Raw genomic sequence first — 25,753 nt, 5'->3', positions numbered from 1 at the left:
GAAAACACAGTTACTAAAAAGTAACTACTCTGCTTCATCTGCTGGGAATGGAGTTGTACTGTGAGTGCTGAGGAGTCCCCAGTGCATCCCAAATGCCACTGGCACTGGTGATGCTGGAGAGTGGGCAGATGAAAACAATTCATGAGACTGTCCCTGGAGAGAAAAAAAGGCAGCACTTATTTGCCTGTGCAGGAAGCAGCTATCCTGCTGCTGAGAGGGAGCATTTACAGCTGATGTCATCTGTGTGTGTGCACGTATGACATACAAAATACGTTCCTGTGTGCAGCAGGTGGGGTTTTACAGCTCTTGCATCTTTTGTGATTTCCAGATCATACATGGCTGTGTATGGGTCAATTTTTTAAAGTAAATTAGAGCTGGGTCTGAACTGGTAGGTAATGTAAGCTATGAAATTGCTGTTAACAAAGGTTCAGCAGGTCAGCTTTTCTCCTTGGTGACATCTTTACAAGCTACCACTTGAACACTGTTCTTTAACCAGCTGTACGTGGCTGTGTAATTGGAAGTTTCTGTTGATGAAATGAAGGGAGGCATCTAGTTTAGTGCTCCTTTCTTTAACCCAATAATGCCAGCGCATCTGATAAGAGTGGAAAAAGAAGGCATGAAAGGTAGCAGACAGGCTTTAAATACCCTAGGGAAGCAGGTCTGGAGAGAAAGGAGCCAGACTACCATCACTGCAGTACCCGTTAACTTCAGGAGCACCTTGACTACTCCTGGGCTCCTCTGGTTCCCCCCAAAGAAGAGTTTTGCCTAATAGTCACCTTCCACACCTATCATTACAAAAGAAGAAAAGGGAAAAATACCACTTTGAACGTCAGAACAGTTACGTTGCATAAGAATTATTGATTGGCATTTTTATTTATTGTGAAATGTTCAAGATGCTATAAAAGAATCCCTAGTCACTAGAATAATTACAACTGGCCTTGCAAAGTGCCACATCTATTGGCGCTCCAGTTTAATTTTCATTGTAAGATGTCTTGTCTCGTACTGCAGGATACGGCTTCTCTAATGCCGACAAGAGCAGCAGCGCTTGTGAGGCTTTGCTGGGGGCTGCGGCTGAGTTGCTGTTCTTGCAGTTGGAGGTATAAGCAGAGAAATAGTTCATCCTGTAAAGCTCTGCTCGGCTCTTACAGCAACCAAGCTTGCTCATCAGCAGGAAGAAATCTCTTCGAAATGCTTTGGTGAAAATTGCGTAGAGAAATGGGTTTGCACAGGAGTTGACAGGGTAAAATAAAACCAGCAAGATCTTGGAGTTTGTCACTGTGATGAGAGGTACCTTAAAGGCAGCGGATATGGCAAAAAAGGAGATGGGGGCCATGCAGGTAAAATCTGTGAAGATCAGTATTGCCATTCTCTTGGCGACCTTGGTGTCTTTATTGGCAGCTACCAGCTCTGGATTCTGAACAGCTATGTAAATCTTAATGTAGCAAGCACAAATGACAATGAAGGCGACAACATTTAGCACTAAGATCAGCAGTATGTAGGCTTGGGAAAGACCCGTTTCAATATCCATGGGTAAACAAATGCTGACCTTCATGTAACTGCTGACCCCCAAGAGAGGCAGCACTGCTATTAAAATGGAGAATATCCAGCCACCGAGCATGATCGGCACGGCGTGTCTCAGTCGTAGCTTTCGATCCAGCTGCATGGCGTAGGTGATCGTGTGCCATCTTTCTATAGTGATCACCGTTAGCGTGTACACCGAGAGCTCGCTTGCAAACACGGTGAAAAAGCCGGCAGTACTGCAGCCGCTGCCTGTTTGCCAGTCTATGGCGTGGTTGTAGTACTGACCGCTTGTCTGGGCGTCAACAGAAGCAATGAGCAGCAGATAAAGTCCCATGCAGAAATCGGCAAAGGAGAGGTTGCACATGAGGAAGCGGGGAACAGTGAGCTTGTAATGGCTAGTTATGAGAACGAGGAGTACAGTGAAGTTGCCAGCAATGGCAAGGATGTTTATAAACCAGATCAGGACTCTGAGAAAGCTGTATCCCAGGATGTCTTCGCAGGGATTAAATGCATCTGGTTCTGGAGTGCACGTGAGTATTTTAGGCTGACAAAAGTCATACTCAAAGTCAAAGCCAGTCACTTCGCCGTCATCGAAAATGGCTGAGTAGCTGTAAGGAGAGGTTTCTTCACCTGTTGCAAACAGGTACGTGTTCTTTTCTGCTGACCACAGCGATGTGTTGTAACTATTAAAAAAACAACCCCCCCAAATAGAAGTGAACTATTTGTTACATGCTGCTCATGCTCTTTTGTAAAATACAACAGATAACAGTTGTTTTAAAACAGTTACTTCCTACATGCGTTTCTACAGGGTGTTTACGTATAATGAAGCTTTGTAGGGATGCCTTTTCTTTGGGTAGCAGCCTTGGAGAGCAGCAGAGGTCATAGTCACATCCATGGGAATGCTTTCTTATACAGCTTACTTACAAATAAGTACTTTATCTTGATTGCTTTGTAAGCAAGCCATCGTGTCATGCTGCTAGCAGACTGCAGTTCAAACTACAGTTACACTGGAGTTGATGGATTATAGGTTTGATGCACATAGGTATATCAGACAGTTATAGAAGCCAAGCTAAAATAACCTAAGGATTTTAACTGTGCACCCTTATCTCCCTTAGGAAGCGCACTTACTGAACAAAGTCTTGAGACTACGTATGACTTGGGAAGTGCTGAGGAATTTGATGTTCGCAGTATTATAAAGTGAGGAGTAGAAGTGTATGGTTAACTAGATAATGTTGATGGCTAGGAATATATTAAGTTTAGACTGGACCCAATGCCTAATTATAAACATTTTAGGTGTTTAAAGTAAACGTTTTTCAATCTCTAGGTCATCAGTAGTGTGGGGATAAGCCTACCAAGGAAGAAACATTTTAAAAGCAGTTCCTGCTGATCAGTCTCTTCTGATTCCCTGTCAGAACAGGTACCTATTTCACAACTACTCAATCATCCTGACTGTGAGTGTTTGGTGGGCAAACACTTAACCTGCAGTGTGAGACCTGGAAAGCATCTGTATTGAGGACAACTGGTAGCTTTGGGATAACTTAAATACATGCTTAAACTTCCACATCTACTGAAGCATGTACATTAAACTATTTTTCTGGAGCAGTGTCTTAACCGGCAAATGAAGCTGAGCTGCTTTTCAGCTATTCCTGTTGGGCAAATAACTTCCCAATCTTGTTATCCTAACTTTTCTCTCCTTACATGAAAAAATGCCCAATGTCTTGCTTTTACTTGCCTGGCTTAAACTGGAAGAGCAGGGAATATGTTTATTAATAAAAAAGGATTGTGATTTTTCTGAGAGGCCATATAAACATGGTGCCATGTGCAAGTTGTTGTTTTTTTTCTAATAAGAGCTCGTGACTTCCAGCCGATTTCTGCTGCGGTTCCCAAACTTCGCAACTTGCGGCCGTTCAGCCCATGAATCGTGACCTTCCATTTGCTTAATATAATGTCTGCTCAGAGAATTGCTGGGATTGGGATTTACCAAAGCAAAAGGCTTCAGGAGCCAATAGACTGGACAGACTAATACACAGCAGGAGTGTAACAGATGCTAATCCAAATCAGGGGGATTACTCTGGCATAGGCACTGGTGACTTGTGTGATCATATTCCTCACTGCGGTGTCACTTCACTTGCCTTTATAATGTGATCTAATGCTCTGTGTTTACCTCCTTGCCTCACCTTGCTTCTCCCCAAAGTCACCGCTGATAGAGGCAATATATTCTTGGTCTTGTTGACTGCCTGGACTTTGCCTTTTTGTAGTCCTGAAGTGCTTCGGTTTTGCAGTTAGGAGTGGAGTGGACAGGACTGACTAAGCGAGGCAGTCAAAGATGCTGCTGGCAGGCAGCAAATGAGAAGCGGTGACAAGAGAATCAAGGCAGCCGTTGCTTTACAAAAGGCCAAATAAAACCAAATGGCAAGTGCAGGAGGCCTCGCCAACCAGCAAACAAGATACTGACTTCCTTGGACACTATCCCAATGAATCGATCGCATTTCAGCTGTATTTAGCTGTTGGAATTTTATGACCATACCCTTGTTTTTTCTAGACTTGTAAAATGCTCTGACCCCACGTCAGGGCTGATGAGAAGTCCCAAGGTCTCCCATTTAGCGGTAGAGGGATGAATAGTAGCAAATCCTTAAACTTCCCCATTAAATACGGGTTTAGAGCCTCTGTCATCCAGTATGGCCAACGCAACAGTTTTGATGTTAGCCTTTCTCACTGTCCCACTGAACACTGTCAAACAGAACTGTGATGACAGCAAAAGACGCATTTAGAAGAGGTAAACCAATTCCATGGGGTCATCACACTTCTAACTCAGGGACTCTATTTCTACCATGGAAAACTACTGACATACAGACTTCTAATTATCCTTTCTATAGATACAAAAAATATTAACAGTAGCAGCTCTTCTTTGAATCACACAAACAACTGCAATTATCTCAGGGCCTGGAAAGTCTCCATGTAGGCCATTAACTTTCTTAAATATTTAATCACTGTTTTGAAAGTCTTTCAAGAATTTAGAAGAGAAGCTGGAGTGAGTAAAGCTCATGAAATTATGGGGTTTGGTTTTTTTTTCCCTTTCGTTTTGAACATCAAAATCACAAATCTTAGTTTAAAGACAGTAAAATTACCACTGTGCAACTTGTAAGGGTGACTGAATCAGCAGCAAAAGACATGCTGTTCTAGAAAAAACACATGAACAGCAGGAGGAGGAGGTCCATATTTGCTACGTCCAGCATCTGTATGCAGAGATGTACTTACAATATTTCATTAGTTGGTCTCGTCATGGTGCTTTCACACGCTTTGGAGAAGTTGTCAAAAATGGAAAGCAAGGAATTTTGTCTGAAAGAAGGATGAAAAGAAAGTTGAGTTGCAGTCTGGATTTTGGCCAAATTCTCATCTTCTCTGCAAGTGATCTTCACAGGCAACAGTAGGCAGGACCTCATGGGGGGTATAAGGATGGTCTTTCAGCTCTGTTATTGTTCATGATGTATTTTTTTATAGTGAAATAACTTGAGCTGGAATTAAAAGGTATGTTTTGCCTTATGAAATATTGTATTGAAGTGGGCCAGATTCTCCACCAGTATGAATGGTTGCAGTTATGCTGGCTTTTAGAGACGTGCATGTTAACAAATGCTGAGAAGCTGGCCTGATACTCTATTTTAAAAACTGTTTGGCATCTGAGGGTAGGCTTTACATGCTGGAAGTAAAGCAATTTGAAGAGTACAAGTTGAAAGATGACATATTTTGCAAAATCTCTGGGTTTGAGGCTTTGAAGGTATGGGCCAGGTACTCTGCCAGTGTGAATGGAAATGGCTTTGTCTGACCTCATTGCTGCAACAGTAGAAAGAGCTAGTAAAAATACTAAGATCTTTTGTGTACTCTTAAGAGAATCAGACACCTGGAAGCTTATAGAAAGTTTTATGTATAATGAGAGAAATACGATACCAATCTAAGCCACTATGTGATGGTTATAAATAATAGGATGGCAACAGAAGTTGTTTTTTCTTGTAATTTTTTGAAGATGTGGTATAACCTGCTTTTTCCCCCTGCCCCCCCACATTCAAGCCAGTGGAAGAAAGTCTAGGGAACTGAATGCTGCCTTCTACCTCTCTTACAAGGCTCAGGGAATGAGCACGCCACAACTGTACCCCAGAAATCTCAAGAGTGTTTGGCCTGAGGACTTTATTTCCCTAATGTCTGTGATGCTGACTTAAGTGAACCTGCTTGCCCGGTCAGATGTAAGACCTTATCACCATATCTCACTGATCAGAGAGTGCAGTCTATAGGTGCTAAGGAATGGGATATGGGGCAAGGGTAATAAAAACTGGGTGGTATGACTGTATGTACAGTACAGGGCAACAGAAGGGGGTAGAAGGAGGCAGAAACAGGCTGCAGCTGTGTGACCATGAGAATGCATAACCCCACAAAGACTCTTCTCTGTGTAACCTGGGAAAGTCTTGGGAGGTCTCAGTCTCCGTGGTCGTCTGCTGTCATCAGCAGATGACAAGGAACAGCCAGAGATCTGCCTCTCATTCCTTTGTAGCAGCTGGTCATATAGAGTATAACAGCCTGTTGCTTGTACAGTTTTTCCAGCAGCCAGGGCTGTGAAGACAGGTAACAGATCAGCACTGCTCTGAACCTTGCTGATGGTCCAGTTAGGAGGGCAGTCTAGTTTCCTGATTTGCAGGTTTGGTTTTTTTCCCAGTTTACTAAGAAAACAATCACTAAACATAAGAAAGCGACTTACTAAAGCATGCCTGTTTTTATAGAGTATGATCACATTGCAAAGTCAAGCACCTGAAAATATCAGAAATGTAGTTATCTTCATCAGAATGAATAAAATACTAATTTTTTTTTGTCCCAGAGTTGCTTTTGCATTTAATACACTCAGAAACTTGATCTGGGACCGAATCAGAGTTCGGTAGCAATGGAAACCCTTGACTGTAGAATCTTTGCTCTATTCTTGCAGAAGCAGGAACCACTTAGTAAAATGAGGTAGGCAGAGAAAGCATAGCATCACCGCTAATTTTACCCTAAAGAATTGGATTCTACTCCTGCCTTTGCAATGCAGTCCTGGTGCGATGGCATGCAAGTCACACAGATCAGACTTCTCACAAATGACTGCTCAGTATGTCTCTTCTGTAGCCTTCGAGACAGATGAGAAGTGAGGCATCCTCATAGCTTCAACTAAACTCCTTTGGAGGTGCTTTGGCTGCCTAAAGCCAACTGAGGGTTGACTTCTTGGAAACAGAAATGCTGAAAAATTAGCTCCAGTTGTCTCAGACTGACTGCCCTGAATTAGCAGATGCAAAGCTCTGGCTGCACCACCGTTTCCAGTTGTGGGGAGAGCAATACTGTCTATTGTTATCTGAAATGTCTGGAACTAAACTGAGTAACCTCTTCCTTTAGGCTTGTGTCAGGTTCTAATTTCGGTGGGTAACTGAAAGCCTCCCTTTTCTATGAGGCCATCATATCACCTGCATTAAATAAGCTACATAGCTACAGGGGGTTCTTTTTTTTTTTTTTTTTTTTCTTAGGGCAACACACTATTGATGGAGATCTATCTTCCATGTGCCAGTAGGCTTTTTAATTGAGATACCAAGAAAAATACAAGCTTTAAGCAAACTCAGAATAATGTTCCTGCTGGCAGATCCTGGGCAAAGGATGGGATCCGTTTCTGTTCTAAAATAAATGGAGATAATTTTCCTGGCTTCAGCAGAGATCTGTTGTTTTGTGCAAGGCCTCGCTACGTACCACAGCTTCCTTGTAACTGGAATAAGGCTAATCAAACCTCATGAGCTGAATAAAGCTCATAATTACCATTTTGGAGCTTCTGAAGTACTGCAGTGCAATAACGTGCTATTTGGACTTACTTTTCTGTCCTTAGATTTCGAAAAGCACAGCAATGGCTGGGATACGTTAGAGCAGCTTCCAGAAGACTGCTGAATTTATCCAGTGGTGGTAGTCTCTTTAATGAGTAAGATGACGTTGCATTTAAGACTTGAATGGCCTCGAGCCCGTAAGTAGGCAGGGATTCCAGTGCCGTTGAAGAAATATCCCTGCAAAATAAAGAGACCATTTGCTTTTCTTTTCATACATATAAAAATACCACCAAAGCATGACAGTAGGTAGCAGGGACTTGGTTTTTCACAAAGGTCTAAATCTGCAAAGCCACTTCAGCACCTGATACCCAGCTCAGAAACACTTTCTGTGAAACTACAGAGCAGCAGGGTAAGAGCATCCCCATGGCCCAGGACCCCCAGCAAGGCAAGGAGCTCACTTTGTGGTGGGGAAACCCAAACCCACTACTCCAGGGGCTGTGCCCTGACCTCTCTGTTTGAAAGTTGCCGTGCACGGAGTAAGCGACAGCTCTTTAGGCTAGAGAAAGGGAGAGAAAGTGCGCAAATGTGACTCTCTAGCTGGCTAACAGGTAGGACACCCTCCTGGCTCTCTGCTTGGCTCTGAAGGGCTGTTCTAGGTGTTTTAATTAAATGGTTATTAATTAAAACACATAAAAGAATCCATCATTCTTGCCAAGCAAAACCGAAGCAGTTTGGCTTAGAGTAACTTCAGAGGGGCTGTTTGTGTGAGGAAAGGCCATCGACATGACTAAGGATTTTCAGAGTCAGGCCGTTAAACGGGAAAAAAGGCTGCAATTGTGGAAGTGATATTAGTAATGCCATGTACTGTAAAGCACCAATAAAAGGAACAAAATGGCACGTGCGGCACAGAGTGCTATTTACAGAACCACTCATTGTGTTTTATTGCACGGAGTTACAGCCAGTGCAGCCCTCCAGTAAGTACTTGATTAATAAAGCATGAGGATGATAATAATGTGTTTTATTCGGCACAGGCTTATCGCATGCAATCAGCTAGTTCACTTTTATAACCAAATTCTAAAATAATATATTGTAAAAACATACTCATCCTACCAAAAGACAAGTTAGTTTGCAATGTCCTAATATAAGGCGCAGGAATAGGATCAGGAGGATCTGACACAAAGAAAGAAAAGGCCAAAATACCTAAGAGGCAGGGGTCAATGCCAACGCTAGAACTGGCTGATAGGCATTTGTCATGGTGCAGACCGAGCCTTCCACCCTGTAATTTCATGGCATCTCGTTGACGTGTTTCCATTTTACAGGCAGAGGGTAGGAGATCAAGCCTCCTTCCAGGCTCAAAGCCCGTGTTTGCAGGGATGACGCAGCCCACGCGGCACGGCACGGTTCCCGCGGGACGCCTATAAACCCGGGTAACGGAGCGGTGGATACTTACAGGACATCGGGCCCTATAGCCCCTCTCAGGGCGTCGTTGTGTATCCGTCTGAGGTTCTTATTGTCCTTCAGGATTCTGTGGAATCAAACATTAACTCTCTTTACATCTCTATTTTAAAATAAAACTTTTTTGGTGTCTTCTTCCCGTCTATTTCAATCCTTTCTCCCACCACAGCAGTTGTTGCAATATCTGGCCTGAGAGCACTTGTATTTCCCATGCGACCTTTCCCTCTGCTGATGCCATCAGACCATTATCATCTACGCTTAATTCTGATAATTTCCAATTTCTTTTGACTTAAACCAGGAACAACCAGTCTGGCTCCTTCACTGCAGTAGCAGCATACAAAAATGCAGCAAGAGTTTTGCCCAAACCAAGAGCTAGTCCCAGAGTGTGTGTGAGTGATTTAAAAACTGTCGATGTTTCCAGATGCAAAATGTAGGTTCCTCAATTTGGGCTATGGTTTCAAGCTTTCCATTATTGCTGCTAAATTTAAGAATTCATTAAATTTTATTAAAAATTATGAGCTTTTCTCATAAAATCTGCAGCGTTCTAAGGGATGGTGTTTTAGGAAAAGCAGTAAGTGCTGCAGGATTAACAACTGAGTTGCAGTGACACTAAATCATGCAGTTTTCTAATGGGTATCAGGAAATGGAAGATACAGCCAGTTAAGCTGAAGGAAGAGCCTTTGACTGTATTTGAACTATTATTTACTGTTTAAAAAAAATACTGAGGAGGGAAAACACACTCACAATTGATTCAGCTTTGTCCCATTGAAGGCATGACTGTGGATATCTTCAAATCCATTTTTATATAATTTGCTGGGGATTAAGAAAAAAAAAGTGTAAGGGAAAAAGTTTTGGAAAAGATGAGATTATGTTATTTACTACAGGTTTCAAATCTTAATGCTGCATTTGTTTTAATGATTAGAGGGTCTGCTTATAAAGAACAAAGGTAACTATTGCATGACTTATGTTAAGTCTAAAATTAAGATAAAATTGCAGCTTAAATTCCCTAAGCACCTTCCTGTTTAGCTGTTGAAGAGAACTTCTGCTTACCTACAGATCCTCCCTGCTCCAAGGGGCTCACGTGTGCCTGCCTTGGGCTGAGATCCAGAAACAAGACATTAGTCCAGGTAAACTCCTGGCACACAGGTGACAACCTGGAGGCAGAAGCCCTGGATTTTGTGGTGTCAGCACGCGTAAATGGAAGACCGCAAGGGCTAGAGAAGTGTCAGATGGAAAGCGACTCTAAAGCCCGGAGGGTGCTGCTGGACTGCAGATCCTCTGCGGACAGCCAAATCTTCCAGCAGCCCAAGAGACAGCTTTGCAGAGAGGCAGGGGTGAGTTGCACATCATCCAGCGGTCAGTGAGCTATCAGCTCCTCCAAAATACTGCTGCCAGGCTTGATTTGTGCTGTGGAAACCTTGCTGTCCCCTGTGCTGCACAGGGACGCTTGGTGCCACCCTGGGTTCTCAATTCCCCACCCTGGGTCCAGACACGTAAAGGCTGGGCTCTGCTGTACCTGAAGTCCAGCTCTTTTCCCTCATTAGGAGATCTACCCTATGGGTCTGATTTCACTGAGAAAAATCCGTTTCTGATACTAAGTTCACGTTTCCAATATCATTTCAATAGAATCATTTGTATGTAGTATTTTTTGCTTTAATATTAAGCCCTAATAGAAAACTTGGCACACCTTATAAATTAAACAAAATTTCTGATGTTGCTTTTCCACTTGTTTTTGGGAGAGCAGAAACTGGGGCTATGGAAACTGCTCCCAAGAAAAGCTGAAGTGTGGGGACTGCCTGGCTATATTTGATAGGAGAAGGGGTCTATCTCAGCACAATGCTGAAATTAGTGACTTTCTTAAAAACCACAACGATATGTAGGATTGATTTCCCCATCCACATGAAACACTAACTGTTGAATAGACTAAATTAGCTATTTGTAGTGCAACGTATTACTGCAGGCTGACTTTACACCTTCATAGATTACTTGTGTTTCACCAGACCATGCTGTAACAACAGGAATTACTTCAGCTAATTACAGTTAACCGCATGGGGTGGGCTTAACGTCTAGCTCTACAATTTGGAAGCTGCTGATAAGATAATTATTTTCTTCTTGGGGTGAGCTCCCTATCGCAAAAGGATGGGAGAAAAATGGTTGTTGTCTGTTTCCTGACTGAGTTAAACTCCCTCCCATTTAATACACTTTAGGGTTACAGTAAAAATTTTAAGCACCTTTCTCCATCTCTTGTATGTTCATTTTCTTGCACCATTAACAGAATCATAATTTTTCTGAAGCTATTTTGAGAACTTGTTGGTAGGAAAGAGGTTCATAAGATGAAATGATGCCCTAATCTAAGCAATTGTTCCTCTTTAATATCATGTCGGAGTAGTCTTCAGTCACATTTATGCTCAGCTCCTCTAACAGTTTCAGAAGGTATTGGTCAATACCTAAAATCTGTGTTGAAATTACTGTCATGCTGGCACATCAGCCCAACGAAGGGCCCAATCCAGTCAAGTGCAGTTCTTGCTCACGTGCACACCTCACTTGCAGGTGCAAATATACATGGAGTTTTTTGCATGGTGGTTTTGGTACACGCTTGTCTCGAGGCAAGGCTCTCTGTCTGGATGTGTACTGCCTATTTAAAATCAGTCTGGTCTGCAAAGGTTGGCTTTACTGGCCTCCAAATTGGTACTTGTGGCTACAACACCAAGTAGGTGGCCTGCTGCTGCCCACTGCTGCTCCGCTGTTCCTTCCTTGGGAGACCTGAATTTCAGCCACATCCTGCAGAGAGGCTCACTCTGCTTTTTCCTATTTCAGCACTTCTTTGTGGAAGTTTTTGTGAGGACGAGGGTGCTGCGAAATCTGTATGTGGTTCTTGCTGTGCTGGCAGATGACACCTCGCCTTGGCTTTCTGCTGGTTTTTGCGTTCCTCAGGTGGGGCATCTCGGCATCAAACCCACCCGCCTCACAGGTGGCTGTAGCACTGAATCCACAGTCTGCTAAAAGGAAAGTCTTGGGCGTGGAGACTAAATCAACTTAAGCTGAGTCAAGAGAAATAGAGGTAAGAACAAGCATCGGTACTTCGTACCAATTTCTTCTCTCCCTTCCTCCTCTTCAGAGGGACCCTGTGCAGCTGAAGCTCAGCAGCATTAGATCAGTAGTATCAGCCTGGTTAGTGCCCAAAAGCATTATTTCAAGAAACTGCATCCCTGAGGGAAGAAGTGAGACTTTGGCCTCCAGTGCAGCTTTTGGAGTTTATGTCCTGTTGACGGTATTTTTTAAAACAACATTGCATGGAAGATGAGGATTTGGGTTCCTCCTCCTATTTTCTTTCCTAAGTGAAGTTAGCTTTTGGGTAAAACACTGCTCTTCAGCTTGACGAACACCTCTCTCTTTCCTAAGCATTTCAAATTTAACCCACACTACAGACATACATTGTATGGGGCTTAATTTCAAAATTTTTTTATAAAGGCAACCTGCTTTCCTCAAGCAGAAGTGTTATCCTCGCACAAGGAACTGGCACTAGGATTATTTTACTCACAGTGTCAGCGATTCATTGTTCATCCCCTGGAAAGCATTCTGCGGTATAGTTGTCATGCGCAAGTTATCGCAGAGCTCCCTTTGGGAGAAAAAAAAAAAAAAAGTAAGTTATTTTTGTCAGTGATCCAGGAACAAGATGGAAAAGACTCACAGCTGGGTTAGGTTGGGTCTCTACTTACAAAATAAAATGAGCTTCCAATGAGAAGATCTGTGTCAGGTCTGGAAATTGTCTTATTCCAGTGTTACAAATGCTCCTAGAGAAAAGCATAATTCCCATTTACAGGAGAAAAGATTACCAGAGTGGATGCAACAAGAAGCCAACTTGGTAGGTTTAACAATGCATTAAAAGGTGAGTGACAAATGTAGTAATTTTTAATTAGGCTCCAATTGCAGTTGTAAGACCTGTAAAAATTAAGTTTTGTAGCGTCCTCAAGCAGTGTCCTGGAGAAGCAGCATACGTTCTCTCTACGTTAAGCACAAGGAAGAGATTTTAGTTACCCCTTTGTCATAGTACCTTGTCAATTGGAAAGTTTTATTCTAGAAATAAGCACTTAGCAGAACTAATTTGCAGACTTTACTACTGTTTTGTCCATTACTGCCCTGGGTTACTTTACTTTCTTGCCTATTGAAAGATCTCACTATTGGGTAACTGCACATTAAAGCTACTGTAAATGATGTATGTACTTCTGGTGTACCGTAATGCATTAAAAGCTTTTTTCCTTACAATCCTTTCTGTAATTTGTCTGCTCCTTTAGAGAAAAAAAAAACACAACCCCAAAAGCAAACCCAAACAGCAAAAACCCAGAACTCTTTCTTACAAGTATTTTAGCCTTGGAAGGTTTCTGAATGCTCCGTCCTCAATGTGCAACAGATTTTTCGTGTTCAGGATTAATCTGTAATGACGAAAAAATATTTCAGTATTATAATCATTATACATTTGGGAGAGTCCTGAATTTTGCTTGTGATTGGCCTTGTCAGAAAACAGTCAAGTGCAGAATATGGCAGAAGGCTCCCATGCTCTGAGCAAACTTTCTACAAATATACCATGAGTGCATTTCGAAGCAGTATTGGTAATAAAAATGGCCTGTAATTGTTAGGTAGCAGACAAAAGATAACAGCTCCTGAATTCTCATGATTCACTGAGTTGAGATGATTCTGGTTTGGATATTCTGGTCACTGGTGGGAGTTAGCATTTTGCTGTCGTCTGCTGGTTCTTTGGGATATGGGTTCTGGGCTCGTGGCGTGCCTGACGCACTGAGCTTCTGCTTTTCTGCCGGGGCTCAGAGGCACGAGCGTGCTGCCATCACGATGCCCGTGCCTCCAACGGGTGGTCTCGGAGGTGGGCACGAGCAAGGAGCCTGAGCTCTGCGCACGTGCGTGCGTGCCTGGTCCTTGCCCTGCAGTGGGTTCCCTTTGCATCGCTCCTTGTTTCCATTACGTTATTGATGCTCTGCCTAGCCAGGAAAGGCAGGTCCTCAGATGGTTTAACCTCTTGGAGCACCATGGACTTCCTTAGAGCAGTGGCTAGGACCGCCAGATGCCTGCTTAGATCTGCAGAAACTGGGAGATGGAGGTAAGTGTGTGAGAAATGCTGTTTGCTAGTGGTTGCTCAAAAAATGGGCAGACCCTCTCAATGGAGGAGCACTTTCTGCAGCTATACTATCTGATAAACCTATACGTTTGCATAAAAGCCCAATAGCTGTAGCCCAGCTCCCTCTACATGCTTGATTTACAAAATTCAAAGGTTTTAGCATAAGAAGTTGCAACAAGAGTTCAAATTCAGGGATGCCATTGAACTCACCTACCCTGATCATCCATTTAAAGTGGCCTCGAGTGCAGCTTGGGACATCAAGCCCTTGCAGTGTGAGGCATGTAGAGCATTCAAGATTCAAACAGGTTTTCTTGCTAGCCTCCTGTAGCTCTTTATGGTCTTGCTTGGAAAACAGGCAAATGACAAGCTATCCATAAACTGTAGGTGAATGCATGGGGTCAAATCTTCTATTTCTTCCCTAAACCCATCATTGATTCTAGGGGAAGTTGGACGCAATCAGAGGTGGACAAATCTGTGTCTTTTGCTTATGTGAGTAACTGGCTTCAATGGAGTTCATATATAAGAAAAAAAAAAAAAAAAGATGGATTTGTCCTCACTTAGTTGCACCATCTTTAAGCCTCTTGCTGATCATGCTATGTGAAAAAGGCAGTAATGAGATATTGAATCAGATTTATAGTTTCCAATTTCACTAAATATTTCAGAGCATTCTCCTAGTCATTGCTTTTAACTCTCCCTCTCTCTCTCTGTCTTGGATGCCTGTGCTATGCAGGTCAGGTTTAAAATCAGTACATGTTCTGTTTGAGTAATATGTCAGTGCTCAGAAGAAGAGCTATGCATATTAAGCAGCTGCATTTAAATACTGTAGAGCTTTGAAAACTGCATCTTCAAAAAGGAAGATTTTTCTCATCTGTCGTCATCTCAAATTATTTCCCCGCTTAGAAAGCTCGACAGTGCCAGCAGAAGTAGACACAGAGCTCCGCTCCTGCCATTGAGCTCGCTGAAAGCAGTGGGACTTTCTGTGCATGGATGTCTGCATGATTTAGATCTCCAAGGCTAGACCTTACAGAGTGCTTGCTATTTTATATGGTACTTTGGAGAGAAATGTTTCTCATCATAGATCTAATCCAAGGCCAACCGAAGTAATAGAGAAAGATTCGGTCCAAGAATACTTCTCTGCAGACTGTTTACTCCTCGATGACCCTAAATCATGATATGGATGCCTTTTTTTAAGTGATGCTTACATTTCAGACAAAGTGGGAAGGCTGTCAAATGCGCTCGCTTCTATTCTCTCCAGGGAGTCGCTCTGAGAGATTTCACTATAATGAAAAAGGCAGACACAAGCAATACATTAACAGAAAAGATACCAGAGATCAGCTTTCCACTTTGTATTTCCTTCTTTTATACATCGTTGTCCAACCCCCGCTACCGATTCTGGTTTGGCAGCAGCGTCTGTGCCTCACCTTGGACATCTTGAAAGCCCGTGACAGTAGGGTTTGAGAGAGACCAGCCTTTTGCTGTCTTGGCAAAAGGGAATGCCAGCCCTTTGGAATAAGTATCTCTGTAACAGCCGATCTCCATTTTCTCAGTAGAAAGTAGGTAAGGTATTGACTAAGGGCCAGAACTCATGTAAACAGAGTGAGCCCCAGCCTGTGAGCCTTTTGCTGCTATCGTTGGTCCCGCTTAGTGAATTTATTTGCATGGGCAAGGATGTAGATCATGTTCACGGTGCTTCATACACTATTATTAAGTCAGGATGATGGTCATCTAATCCACAGATGTAGCAATACACAAATATGCATTCAGTGCACTTTATGAATAATTTGGGGGTTTAAATGCCATTTTCATTACATGCATGCAAACTGAAAGGAAGTGGCTCTTTTTCATCATTACCCTGACCAACACGACTGGTTTTGTAGGCACTGTTGGATTTTGATGTACAGACGCTCATATTCAGCACATGTACTTAAGAATAACCAATGCTGAACACAGAGAAAGAAAAAATCCGCTTATTTGATGCTTGTTAAATGCCTGTGAGATTAAGATTTATGGGGCTGCACAAAATTGACTCCTGGAAGTAAATAGTATATATTGATACATATATAGGGGAAAGGTCTTCAAAACAGTGTTTTTCTCAACAGAATTGACTGGAAGGGCACATAAACTAAACCTAAGATTATACGCTGTCAAGAAAAAAATATTTTCTAAACAATTGGAATGCATCTACAAATTCAGAGTCAGTATTGTCACAGTCCTGAGAATTATCTTATTTCAGTTATAATTACGAGAAAACAATTCCTTTTGGTGTTGATATAAAACCCCTTAGACTAAAATGAATTGTTTTTTTCACTTGTAGTGGCAAAGGGGAATGCACACTAGAAATCATATATTAAACATGTATGTATTTCTTACAGAACTATTTATGATTTTTTCCATAGTCAGAATTCAGTGAGATTGTTATTTTTGGTATTGCACTAGTTACTCGTAAATGAAGGATGGATGTAGAACAAGTGGCCTGCTGGGCACCTGATCCTCGGAGACTCATGAGCTGGGAGGGATCAGTGCCTGCTCGCAGAACTTGAAGACTCTTTCAGGTCTGGGGTCTGAAACATGGTCCTTCCATGGGATTCCTCCTGTCTGCCACTGGCTTACTATTTACGCATGTTGAAATGACTTATGGCAGTGAGAATAATTTATCATCAGATTTGCAGGTGGTGATGAGTTGCCAAATAGATGATTTAGAGGTTTAGAATTAAAAAATATGCATTTTTCAAAGTAACACTAAATCTCAATAAAATTATGAAGTGTTCTATAGATTTACTTCAGACAAATGCATTGATTTCTACGCTGTTACTTTGGAGAGATACATTAAAAGGACACAAAGAAATCAATTGAATTCTCTTTATGGAAGGGAAAATGTCAATGAACAAAACACTCTCTGTGAAGAATAGGATATGCATACAGTTTGGGAAAGTTTAGCCTCGAGTCATATAGGTAGGAGAAACTTTGTAGATTTAAGTTGGTCTCCCATCTGAAAACGATAAGTTCTCATTAGTCATTCAGATGCAAGTGAATGCAAGAATACCGCACCATTGGATTGTACTATAAAACTTTATTGCAGTGGAATACATGCGGCGGAGTTTAGCTTGTTTTCTACTTGCTAGAGCTACAGGAACACATAAGTTTATAATTTGGCCAAAATTGTTTAGCCAATGAGCACTAAAAGCTAAACTAGTCCAGCTGAGTCTATTCAGGCATTTGCATTACCCTCACCCTTCAAGTCTTTGCCTTCAAGAATGCACCACAATCCTACTTTCTCTTTTTGTTTCCTTGAAAATAAATTATGTAACATCAATATATATTTTAATATATGATGCACTATGTGCTTTTCAAAGGTGAAGGGAAGCATAAAAAGTGCACCTTGAAAAGAAAGTGGCATCATTGGTGCTGCTGCTTAGGTTCTGGGGGAGTCGTTGCCCTGTTCTGCATTGCACTGGTGTGTCTTCAACTTTGTCCTTTAGGGACCAGCCAATGCAGATAAAATAAAAAATAATAAATAATAGAGACCCAAGCCTGCCATCTTTCAGCTGGAATAACAACAGAAATAAGGGCAAAAGTGGTCAGACGAGCCTTATGGTCTGAGACCTCGATATAAAATAGGTACAAAGCCAAGGGAGGGGAAGCAACACAGACCCGGTGTGCAAAATTACAGCACTTGAAAATCAAAAGATCCAAGAAAAAGTTCAGTCCTACTAATCCCCTGCCAAGCTTGGCGCAAAACGCCAAAGAACTATCTTATTTGGGTGTTGCATAAATGTATAAACATAGAATGCCATATAGCTATCATGGGAGTGATAACATTTAGTGATAGAAATCTATCTCCTCTGCCAATCAAAAGCACCTATCATCAGTTATTAAGCTGTATCCAGTTCTCTCCAATGTCATTAATATTTCATTATGTGATCCGTTAAACAACTGTTGAAAATCATACCTTTTCAAAGAATCTTTTATATACTGCTTATAAGAAATGAAATGCTATGTTTATCCTTCCCCAGTGGGTTTTTTTCACCAATAGTAGGTTTTAGCAACACATTCTCACGTTATTGTAAACAGATGTTATTTGGGATGGAGGTTTTTGGTAGAATTTCTAGCAAGAAATTAAGGAAAAGCTTAATGAAAAATGTTGTCAACTTACATGATGAGGGCATCTCGAAGTCCTTCAAACGCGTGTGATGGGATTACTTTTACAGGCAGGTGAGTAAATGACCTGAAAAAAGAAGAGCGGGAGGAAAGGATTGTAAGGCGTGGGGTTTCCTTGTTTACAGATTGTACCATTACAGTGGGCAGAAAACCAAAAAAGCATAAAGCCGCTTTATTTTGCCTGCAGTTCTCTGTACCTCTGGGGCCTGATCCATTTACCGTTCATCTCGGTTAAATGGAATTCAAAGGATATTGGGTCAGTTCCTCAACAGCATAAATTTGAGACTAATCACCATCAAATCAATAATAAACATAACCTATTAAGTAAATTAATAGCCTGATGGAAGTGGGCTGCTACATTCACAGTCAAAGGAAGCTAGAGTCTATTTACAGTTAGTTCCTCAGGAAAAGCGGCTTTCATGTAAAGCTTTTTCTCTATAAAACAGTATCTTTGCGTTCTCTGGACCATGTTCTTCTCTCAGCGGTATCCCTGTAATGTTGCAGCGTGGCACCCTGAATTCACTGGCGGTGCTCTGGCTGCGTACAAGTGTAGAAGAGATCCAAATCAGGCCTGATGTGGTGAATTTTTGGTTGTGGGTTTTGTTTTTTTTTTTTTTTTTTAATAATTAATTGCAACAGTGTGGTTAGTTGATTAAAAGCAAGTGTATATTTTCCTTTTTTATTTTTTTAATTATGCTGACTGAGAAGTTAATAATGATGTGGGAGCCAGATCTGCATTTTACCATTCTACTTCACATCTGAATCACATTACTTTTTTACCAGCCAACTTATCTAGACATGACCACGCTCTCCCCGATAATGGCCATAGGAAAATATTTAACATATTTCAAGACGTTATCTCTGTGCAAACAGATAATTGCTCTATTTTGCTTTTTAATTACAAATATCTAGTCAGAGACATTTGTTTCCCATCCTTAAAACCCCTCTCTCAAGGTTTTTTGACTGAAATGTTTCCGTGCTGTTCCTAAAACCTGCCTTTTTTTTCTTTGTTGTCATAATCCTTTATATGAAGACAATTAAAAATGTTTATCAACTTTTATATGTACATATATATGTATATCATATATATATATATACACGTCATGCCCACAGAATATAGTGGCAGGCTGTCACACATATGTATGTCTTGGGGTTACTAGATGCACTAAGGAGCCTGGCAGTCAATTCCTAGCTACGTTCCAAACAGTCTGTATGATCTTTAGCAAATAATTTCGTTTCCTTGCACCTTGACCTCCTGTCAGTAAACTGCGAATAACAACGCTTCCCTACCTAATAGGGATGTTGTAAGGATACATATGGTTTTGACATCACTGCGATTGGGTCATACCTGTCTCTAGATGGACGTTGGCAAGTTGTGTTGTGCGTGAGGTTTGGTTAAATCCGAAATGAAACCGTCATGTGTCTTGAAAAATATATTTGCCCCTGAGGGGACAGAAGGGTAGAGGTAATCCTGTAGTAGGGCTCAATACTCTGAGCCAAAAGGAGAACAACTTCAGGAAGAAGTAAAAAGTAGAAGCTGAGAAATTCCTGCTCTGTAAACCTGGCAGCAGGAACCTCTTCATAACTGCACTGTCAGCTGGGGCTGCTTGCAAAATAAGACATACCTTTTGTGAAAGCGTTTGCAAAAAATATTATCGCTTACAAAAGAAATAGAAAAGTGCCTGAAAGTGCAAAAAATAAAACCCGGTCTTGGCTTTTAATTACATCAACATCTTCAGCCAAAGAACCTCCTACCTCCCCGAGACGTGCCAGTGAGCAGCGTGGTGGTTGTAAATTCCCGTTAATGCGAGGCTCGGAGTGACCCGCTCCCCCTGCCTGCGGAAAGCCTTTGGCAACGGTGCTCCCAGCTCAGCCACCTCAGCTGTGCGATTAAATTTAAGTGGGATGATCCAGCACTTTTAATACGTACTGTAGTTAAACCGCATGACGGCACTTAATCCGTTCTGTATTTCAACTTCATTGGTTTTTGTTTTTTAACTCTCCTGAGTTCACCTTGATAGCTGGAACTGTGAACTCATCTGCACTGACATTACCTCGTGCCATTAAGCATCTCACAAAACAGCAGGAACAAAGGAAAAAGGCAATTCATAATCAGCCTTCTCTCTTAATCCTCAAAATACTGGTGTAGCAGGCATAGACAGGTCCACATCAATAACGACATCTTAAATTCACCAAAAAGGTGAATGTTCCCATCCCTGTTCTTGTCTACTTTACCTTTGTGGTTTATATCTCAAACCCTGCCTGTATTAAAGGGAAACATGTTCATTCAGGTGTCTTTTTCTATACTTACAACATTTTGAAGAAGATCCTTTAGCTTGCTAAGCACAATCCAGCCTGTATATATGTATAAGCATTTAGGTTAATAGAGTTTTGAACTGCTTGTTGCAGGCTTAATTCTTTCCAAAGCGCCGAGTAAAGCGAGGTCTTATCTCCTGTGTTGAAGTCTCTGCTATTGAACATGACTGACGTCTTTGATAACACACAATGAAACTCAAGCAGGTACTGGCAGGAATTAAATATTGATTTCTTTCTGATAGCACTCAGATTGTGACACTCAGATGTGACCAGTTATTCATCTCTCAGAGCTGAGGAAGCTTTTGATAAAAAAAAAAAGAAAGTACAAACTGTGTTTTACAAAGCTGTGAAGCTTTTATACGTCTAACTTGCCCATGCTACTAGCCTGACTGCTATAGCTCATGAAAGGAGGGGCGCATCCATCTTCAATACAAGTTACCAACACCGGTTTGAAAGAGTGTTGTTAGTTAAAGGATGAACTTCTGCACTTTTAAGAAAAACTGTAATATTTCTCTCGTAGTTAATACATCACAACTTGTATGCTTGTGCTCACTCCTGCCATTCTGCAGCTGACAATACTGTGGCTCCAGATAATTGAGGGACTTTTCTTCCTTGGAGAAAGGATGGACAGACAGGAGTGGGGAGCCAGCCAGCCTTCTTGGCATTCACCAGCCCTTAGCATTTCTATAAATCAAGCTTGGTTTTCAGGGTACATCGTTCTAGGCAGTAAGATTTGAAATGGCCAGACTAAATACGTGTAAGACTAAGAAATCGGGAGAGAGAGGAACAGCACCTAGATTGACCAAATCCTGTCCTTGCCTGGTAGCTCAGCTACTGTCCTTCTCTTTTCAGCTAGCATTTGTTTCCTCCTTTTTTGTTTTGAAATCATAAATTCAGAGTGGATTTTTCACAGGGATGGTTAGTGTCCTGTTACTAGGATTACCGGGGCCAGCAGGGACCATGAGAGCAAACCACCTTCTGCTTCCCCTGCTGTGAATGTATAGATGGAGCTGTACGAGCTCTTCAGAAAACGTTCATGGGGCGGCCTATCCCAAGGATACAGTGGCATAAAACCTCTATCGTCCTTTTTTTGCTTCTGGGATATAGCAGAGGCAACTTGACAACAATTTTCATCTGCTAAAAGATAAGCTTCGCTCCTGTGCTACCACATAGGCTCAAGCTCCAAGAGAAGCTTTTGAGAGGTCTAGATGCCCAAAGACCTCGGGACCACTTGCAGTCCTGTTGATGAGGAATCAAAGCCCAAGCCCACTCACACCTCTGGAGGAAATCTCTGTATTACAGAATTCGCCTTTTGCAAAAAGTGATTAGTTGAACTGGTAATAAATAAAAAAAAAAAAAAAGCACATGGGCCCTATAGCAATAGGTATGAATGTGTTACTGCAGCTGGGTTGGCTGTTATATTTTTGTGTCTCTATTTTATAGGATTACTCATATTTCTAATGGCCAAAAGGTGAATGCATAAGGTAGAGTCTTGCTGGGAGTGGCAAACATTTTATTCTGTGGTGTCCTTGGACTTAACTCAGAAGGACTGGGAATATTGATTGAAACTAAGACTGAAAGTCCACCATTTTCCTAGGATTTTTATCAGCTTCTGGGGGCAATGTAAAGTGTTGGCATTGATTTTTAAAGGCCTGTATATCAAGTATTATCTACCTGAAATATGAACTATGATGCTGGATATATCACACAAGCAGCCAAAGAGTACTTTCCACTAGGTGATGATGGGTGATACATTATCTCCTATGAAAGACACCTGGGGCCCTGAAACTGAATTCCTCTGTCAATCCAAAAGAGCCAAACATGCCCTTAGTGAAGACACGGTAGAACTGTCTACTTGTTCAGGCTTTTGCTATAAAGTTTTGGATTTGGTGCCTCATCACGGGCCACTCACCCTGCTGCAGAAGCCCTGCACACAGGGGCACACACTCAGGCACAGCAAAGTGTACCTCACTATGAAATGAGGTTTTTGAAGGGGCAGAACGGTATTAGGTGTCCAATGCCCATTCCTGTACAGCTGGAGTTAGGTGCCTATCTGTTTTAGACTTTGCTAAAAAACCCCAAAAGTACATACGAGCCTTCGAAAGAAGGAAAATCATGTTTTGTTTCAAACTATAATGGTGTATTAAAGATTATTTTTCTGCTGAGACTAAGATGACGCATAGCTGCTGTAGTCAAAATGGCACACAAAGGTGTCTGGATAATGGAGTTTCTATAGTGTTTGTGTAATGTCCAAATTAAAAACAGGAGCCTGAGAAAAATATGGTCAATTCAGGTCTGTATAAAAGACATCATTCTGCAAGCTGTCGGAAGCCTAATCGTTTTGAAAACTCTTCCAGCAATAATATGACATGGCAAGAATAAGTCAGGTAAAGACAAATGGCTGAAATTTCCCTACAGGATATATACTTGGGATATAACAAACTATCAAAAATACATTTGGAAGCACAGCTCATTACAGCACCAGGGCTTGCATTACTCAGGTACAGCTGGAGTTACTTATTGGTGTTTATTCTCTTGACTGACTTGGTTGAACTCTTTTCTGTCTGTAAAGTTGGTTTCTACAGCCAGCCTAATAGCTGGACTTTGTGTACAATCAAAGAGATTAGATGTTATATTAAAGGTTGAAGGGAAAAATACTTCTCTTATTTTTGCCTATCATCTAGCCTTGTTGATCTGAGTGAAGCATAACTGGCAGCAGCCATAAGCCCATTATCTGCCTTAACCTGATCACTGAGGCTGGGACGTGGTTTCTTCTTGGGGTGATAGATGGAAAAAGGAAAGATGAAAGAGTAAACCAAAAAAAGAAAGAAAAAGCACGGAAGTTTAGAGCTTTTGATAACCTCTCTGGGCTGTGATGTGCATTGTCCTAATAAACATGCTAGATCGCTGCAAAAACTAAGTTCCCCATTTGTTTCTGCTGCTGCAGGGATCCTCGATGTGACCGATCCACTGCCAGCTCTGCGTGTGGTACAAACACCGGGGAAGAAGCGTGCTTGTTGCAATAATTATGGAGAGTCTCTCCAGCATCCGTGGGCTCTGCTTTCTCTGACACTAAGGTAACACAGGGAAATGGGGAGGAAACAAATTCAGGACAGAGATTTTTCTGAAATCTGACTTTGGAGGAATGATTCACATGGCTCTAGATTAATACAAATTAGTATTTCTTGCTCCTAGCAATTCTCGAGCTAGGGAGAAAGGGAAGAGGAGATCAGGGATAGTATCATCCCTGGGGAATTTCAAGAGCATGTTAAATTTACAAACAAATCGGATGAAAATGGAAAACACAGGCTTTGTTACTAAAAGGGGCATAATAAGAAAACCCCAGCTCAATTCATGCACAGATAACCAAGGGATCCTAGAAAAGGCAACTATGCTATCTGTTGGTCGTCTAATCCCGTATTTTGACGCCACGGTTGTTTAGACCAGTGCTGTAATTGAGCCCGTAAACAACACAACAACACTTGAATGCCTACGTATGCCAAGTATTTGTTCTGGTCGACTAGATCACGAGCTTGTGGGAGTGGGGTAAGGGAATGCCTGTGATTCCCTGTTGTTGTAATGTGATCCTAATTCCCAGAGGAGCATTAGGCAGAAGGATAAGATGGACCACCCTACAGAGGTCCAAACGGCTGTCAGAACTCACAGCAGCTTTTTTACTACCAGAGAGGGCAAAAAGATTAGCCACTAACCCGTCAATGAGTTGGACCTCGAAAAGAGGCGACGAGCACTGCTGGGAGGATTTTGATGCTTAATTATAGGGGGCATGAAATTGCACAAGCTTTGGGAGAAGAGGCTGCAAGAAGTCTGATGGATTTGTGAAAGAAAAAACAAACCAACTAGGACGGACAGAAGGTTTAGGACCAAATATCAACCTGTTAATCGGGTTCACTTTATAGTTAGCTACACCACTACAAGGCGCTCTTTTGGGGATAGGCAAGGCAGCTTTTGCCTCCTGCCACGGCGGGAGAACAGAAAAAGAAAAGTTCAGACAACTCCACTACCACTTCTCTCCACCACTGAGGCTGCATGCCGTTTGCAGAAACTGCTCAACATTTTGCCCAAGGACGCGCCCCTTCTCCCCACGGCGAAACCTCAGCCCCGACGTTCCCCCCCAGGCTCGCCGTTCCCCTTGTTTTTTAAAACCCAGTAAAAAAAAAAAAACCTCCATCCCAGCTCCACTACCCCACCGCAAATCTCCTCACCTCCGCGGGACGAGCGATGCTTAAAAAACCACCGCCCAGCCGGGACAGCGCACGGCAAAACCGCGGCTGTTCCGCGGGGGGCGGCGGGGGCGCGCGGCCCCCCCCCCCCCCCCCCGCATCCCACTCGCGTGGGTCGAGCCGCTAACCCCCCCCCCCCCCGCGGTACTTACGCGCGGGCGGGCGCAGGCAGCGCCCCCCGCGGCGGGGGCGGGCAGCGCAGGGCGCCCTGGCTGCAGGCGCAGCGCAGCGGGCAGCGGCCGCCGGCCGCGGCGGGCAGGAGGAGGAGCGGCGGCGGCGGCAGCAGCGGCAGAAGCAGCAGCAGGGCGGGCACCATGGCCGGCGGCTTGTCTCGCCTCCGCTCCTCGCCGCCGGCAGCCCGCGGGTCGCGGCCGGAGCCCCCCCGGGCTCCTCCCGCCCCGGGGCGGGCTCGCCGCCCTCCGCCCTGAGCCGAGGGGGAGAGCCGGGAGGCGCGCCCCGGCTTTCCCCCCCCCTCCTCCCCTCCCTCAGCAGGGCTTTCCCTGGATGCAAAACCTAGGGGTGGCAAGCAGAAGGTTGCCTTTGATTTTTTTTTTTTTTTTTTTTTTTTTTCCGCGTGAGGTCTGGAAACGGGTCGGTGCCCTCTTGGGAGGATGGGGAGGACGAGCGATGCTCTCCGTTCCTAGAGGTGTTAGGCGGGCGGCGGTGTCGAACTCAACTCTGCTTCAGGCTGGGGTGCGGGAAAGCTGAGGGGGTGGAGGTGTGGGCCCTGGAAACTCCCGTTTGCCTGGCTAGTAACTCCTTTGAGAGTTTGTGTCTGGGGGAAAATGCGTCGCATTTCCCCGAAAGGGGTAAATGCTTGTCGCGCAGATACGGCAGCCTCGTTAGCGGGTGGGAATGGTCGGGATACAAATGTCCCTGTCAAACGCTCTCTTACGGCTCCACGTGCAGTTGCTGTATCGCTGATGAAGGGTTATCATTTGCCTGCCGGGTGATCAAAGAGATGCATTTCGGGGTGCGTGACTTGTTACTTTATGATCAATTATACCCTTTGCGTGGAGGAAGTAATCATGTTCTCAGGACTACTTATCTTCACAAAGGTCCATTCGTGTTGTAAGGGACTGTTTTCCATGCAACTATCATTATTGCTA

General features: G+C 42.9%; 1 protein-coding gene across 1 annotated transcript; it reads right to left on the bottom strand.

Moving 5' to 3' along the window:
• Positions 1-854: 854 nt before the first annotated feature.
• Positions 855-24,960, bottom strand: LHCGR (luteinizing hormone/choriogonadotropin receptor). The gene is given in 11 exon segments (XM_052805989.1): positions 855-2,200; positions 4,740-4,860; positions 7,395-7,580; positions 8,794-8,868; positions 9,543-9,611; positions 12,340-12,417; positions 12,518-12,592; positions 13,157-13,231; positions 15,132-15,206; positions 18,083-18,154; positions 24,797-24,960. Coding segments are annotated over 11 exon segments (2,220 nt in total). The 3' UTR covers positions 855-970.
• Between the last annotated feature and the right edge of the window lie 793 nt (positions 24,961-25,753).

The sequence above is a fragment of the Harpia harpyja genome, chromosome 13 (assembly GCF_026419915.1).
Source record: "Harpia harpyja isolate bHarHar1 chromosome 13, bHarHar1 primary haplotype, whole genome shotgun sequence".
In the NCBI taxonomy this organism is placed as follows: Eukaryota; Metazoa; Chordata; class Aves; order Accipitriformes; family Accipitridae; genus Harpia; species Harpia harpyja.
Note: the sequence above shows the minus strand (reverse complement) of the source record. Positions and strands in the feature narration are given on the sequence as shown.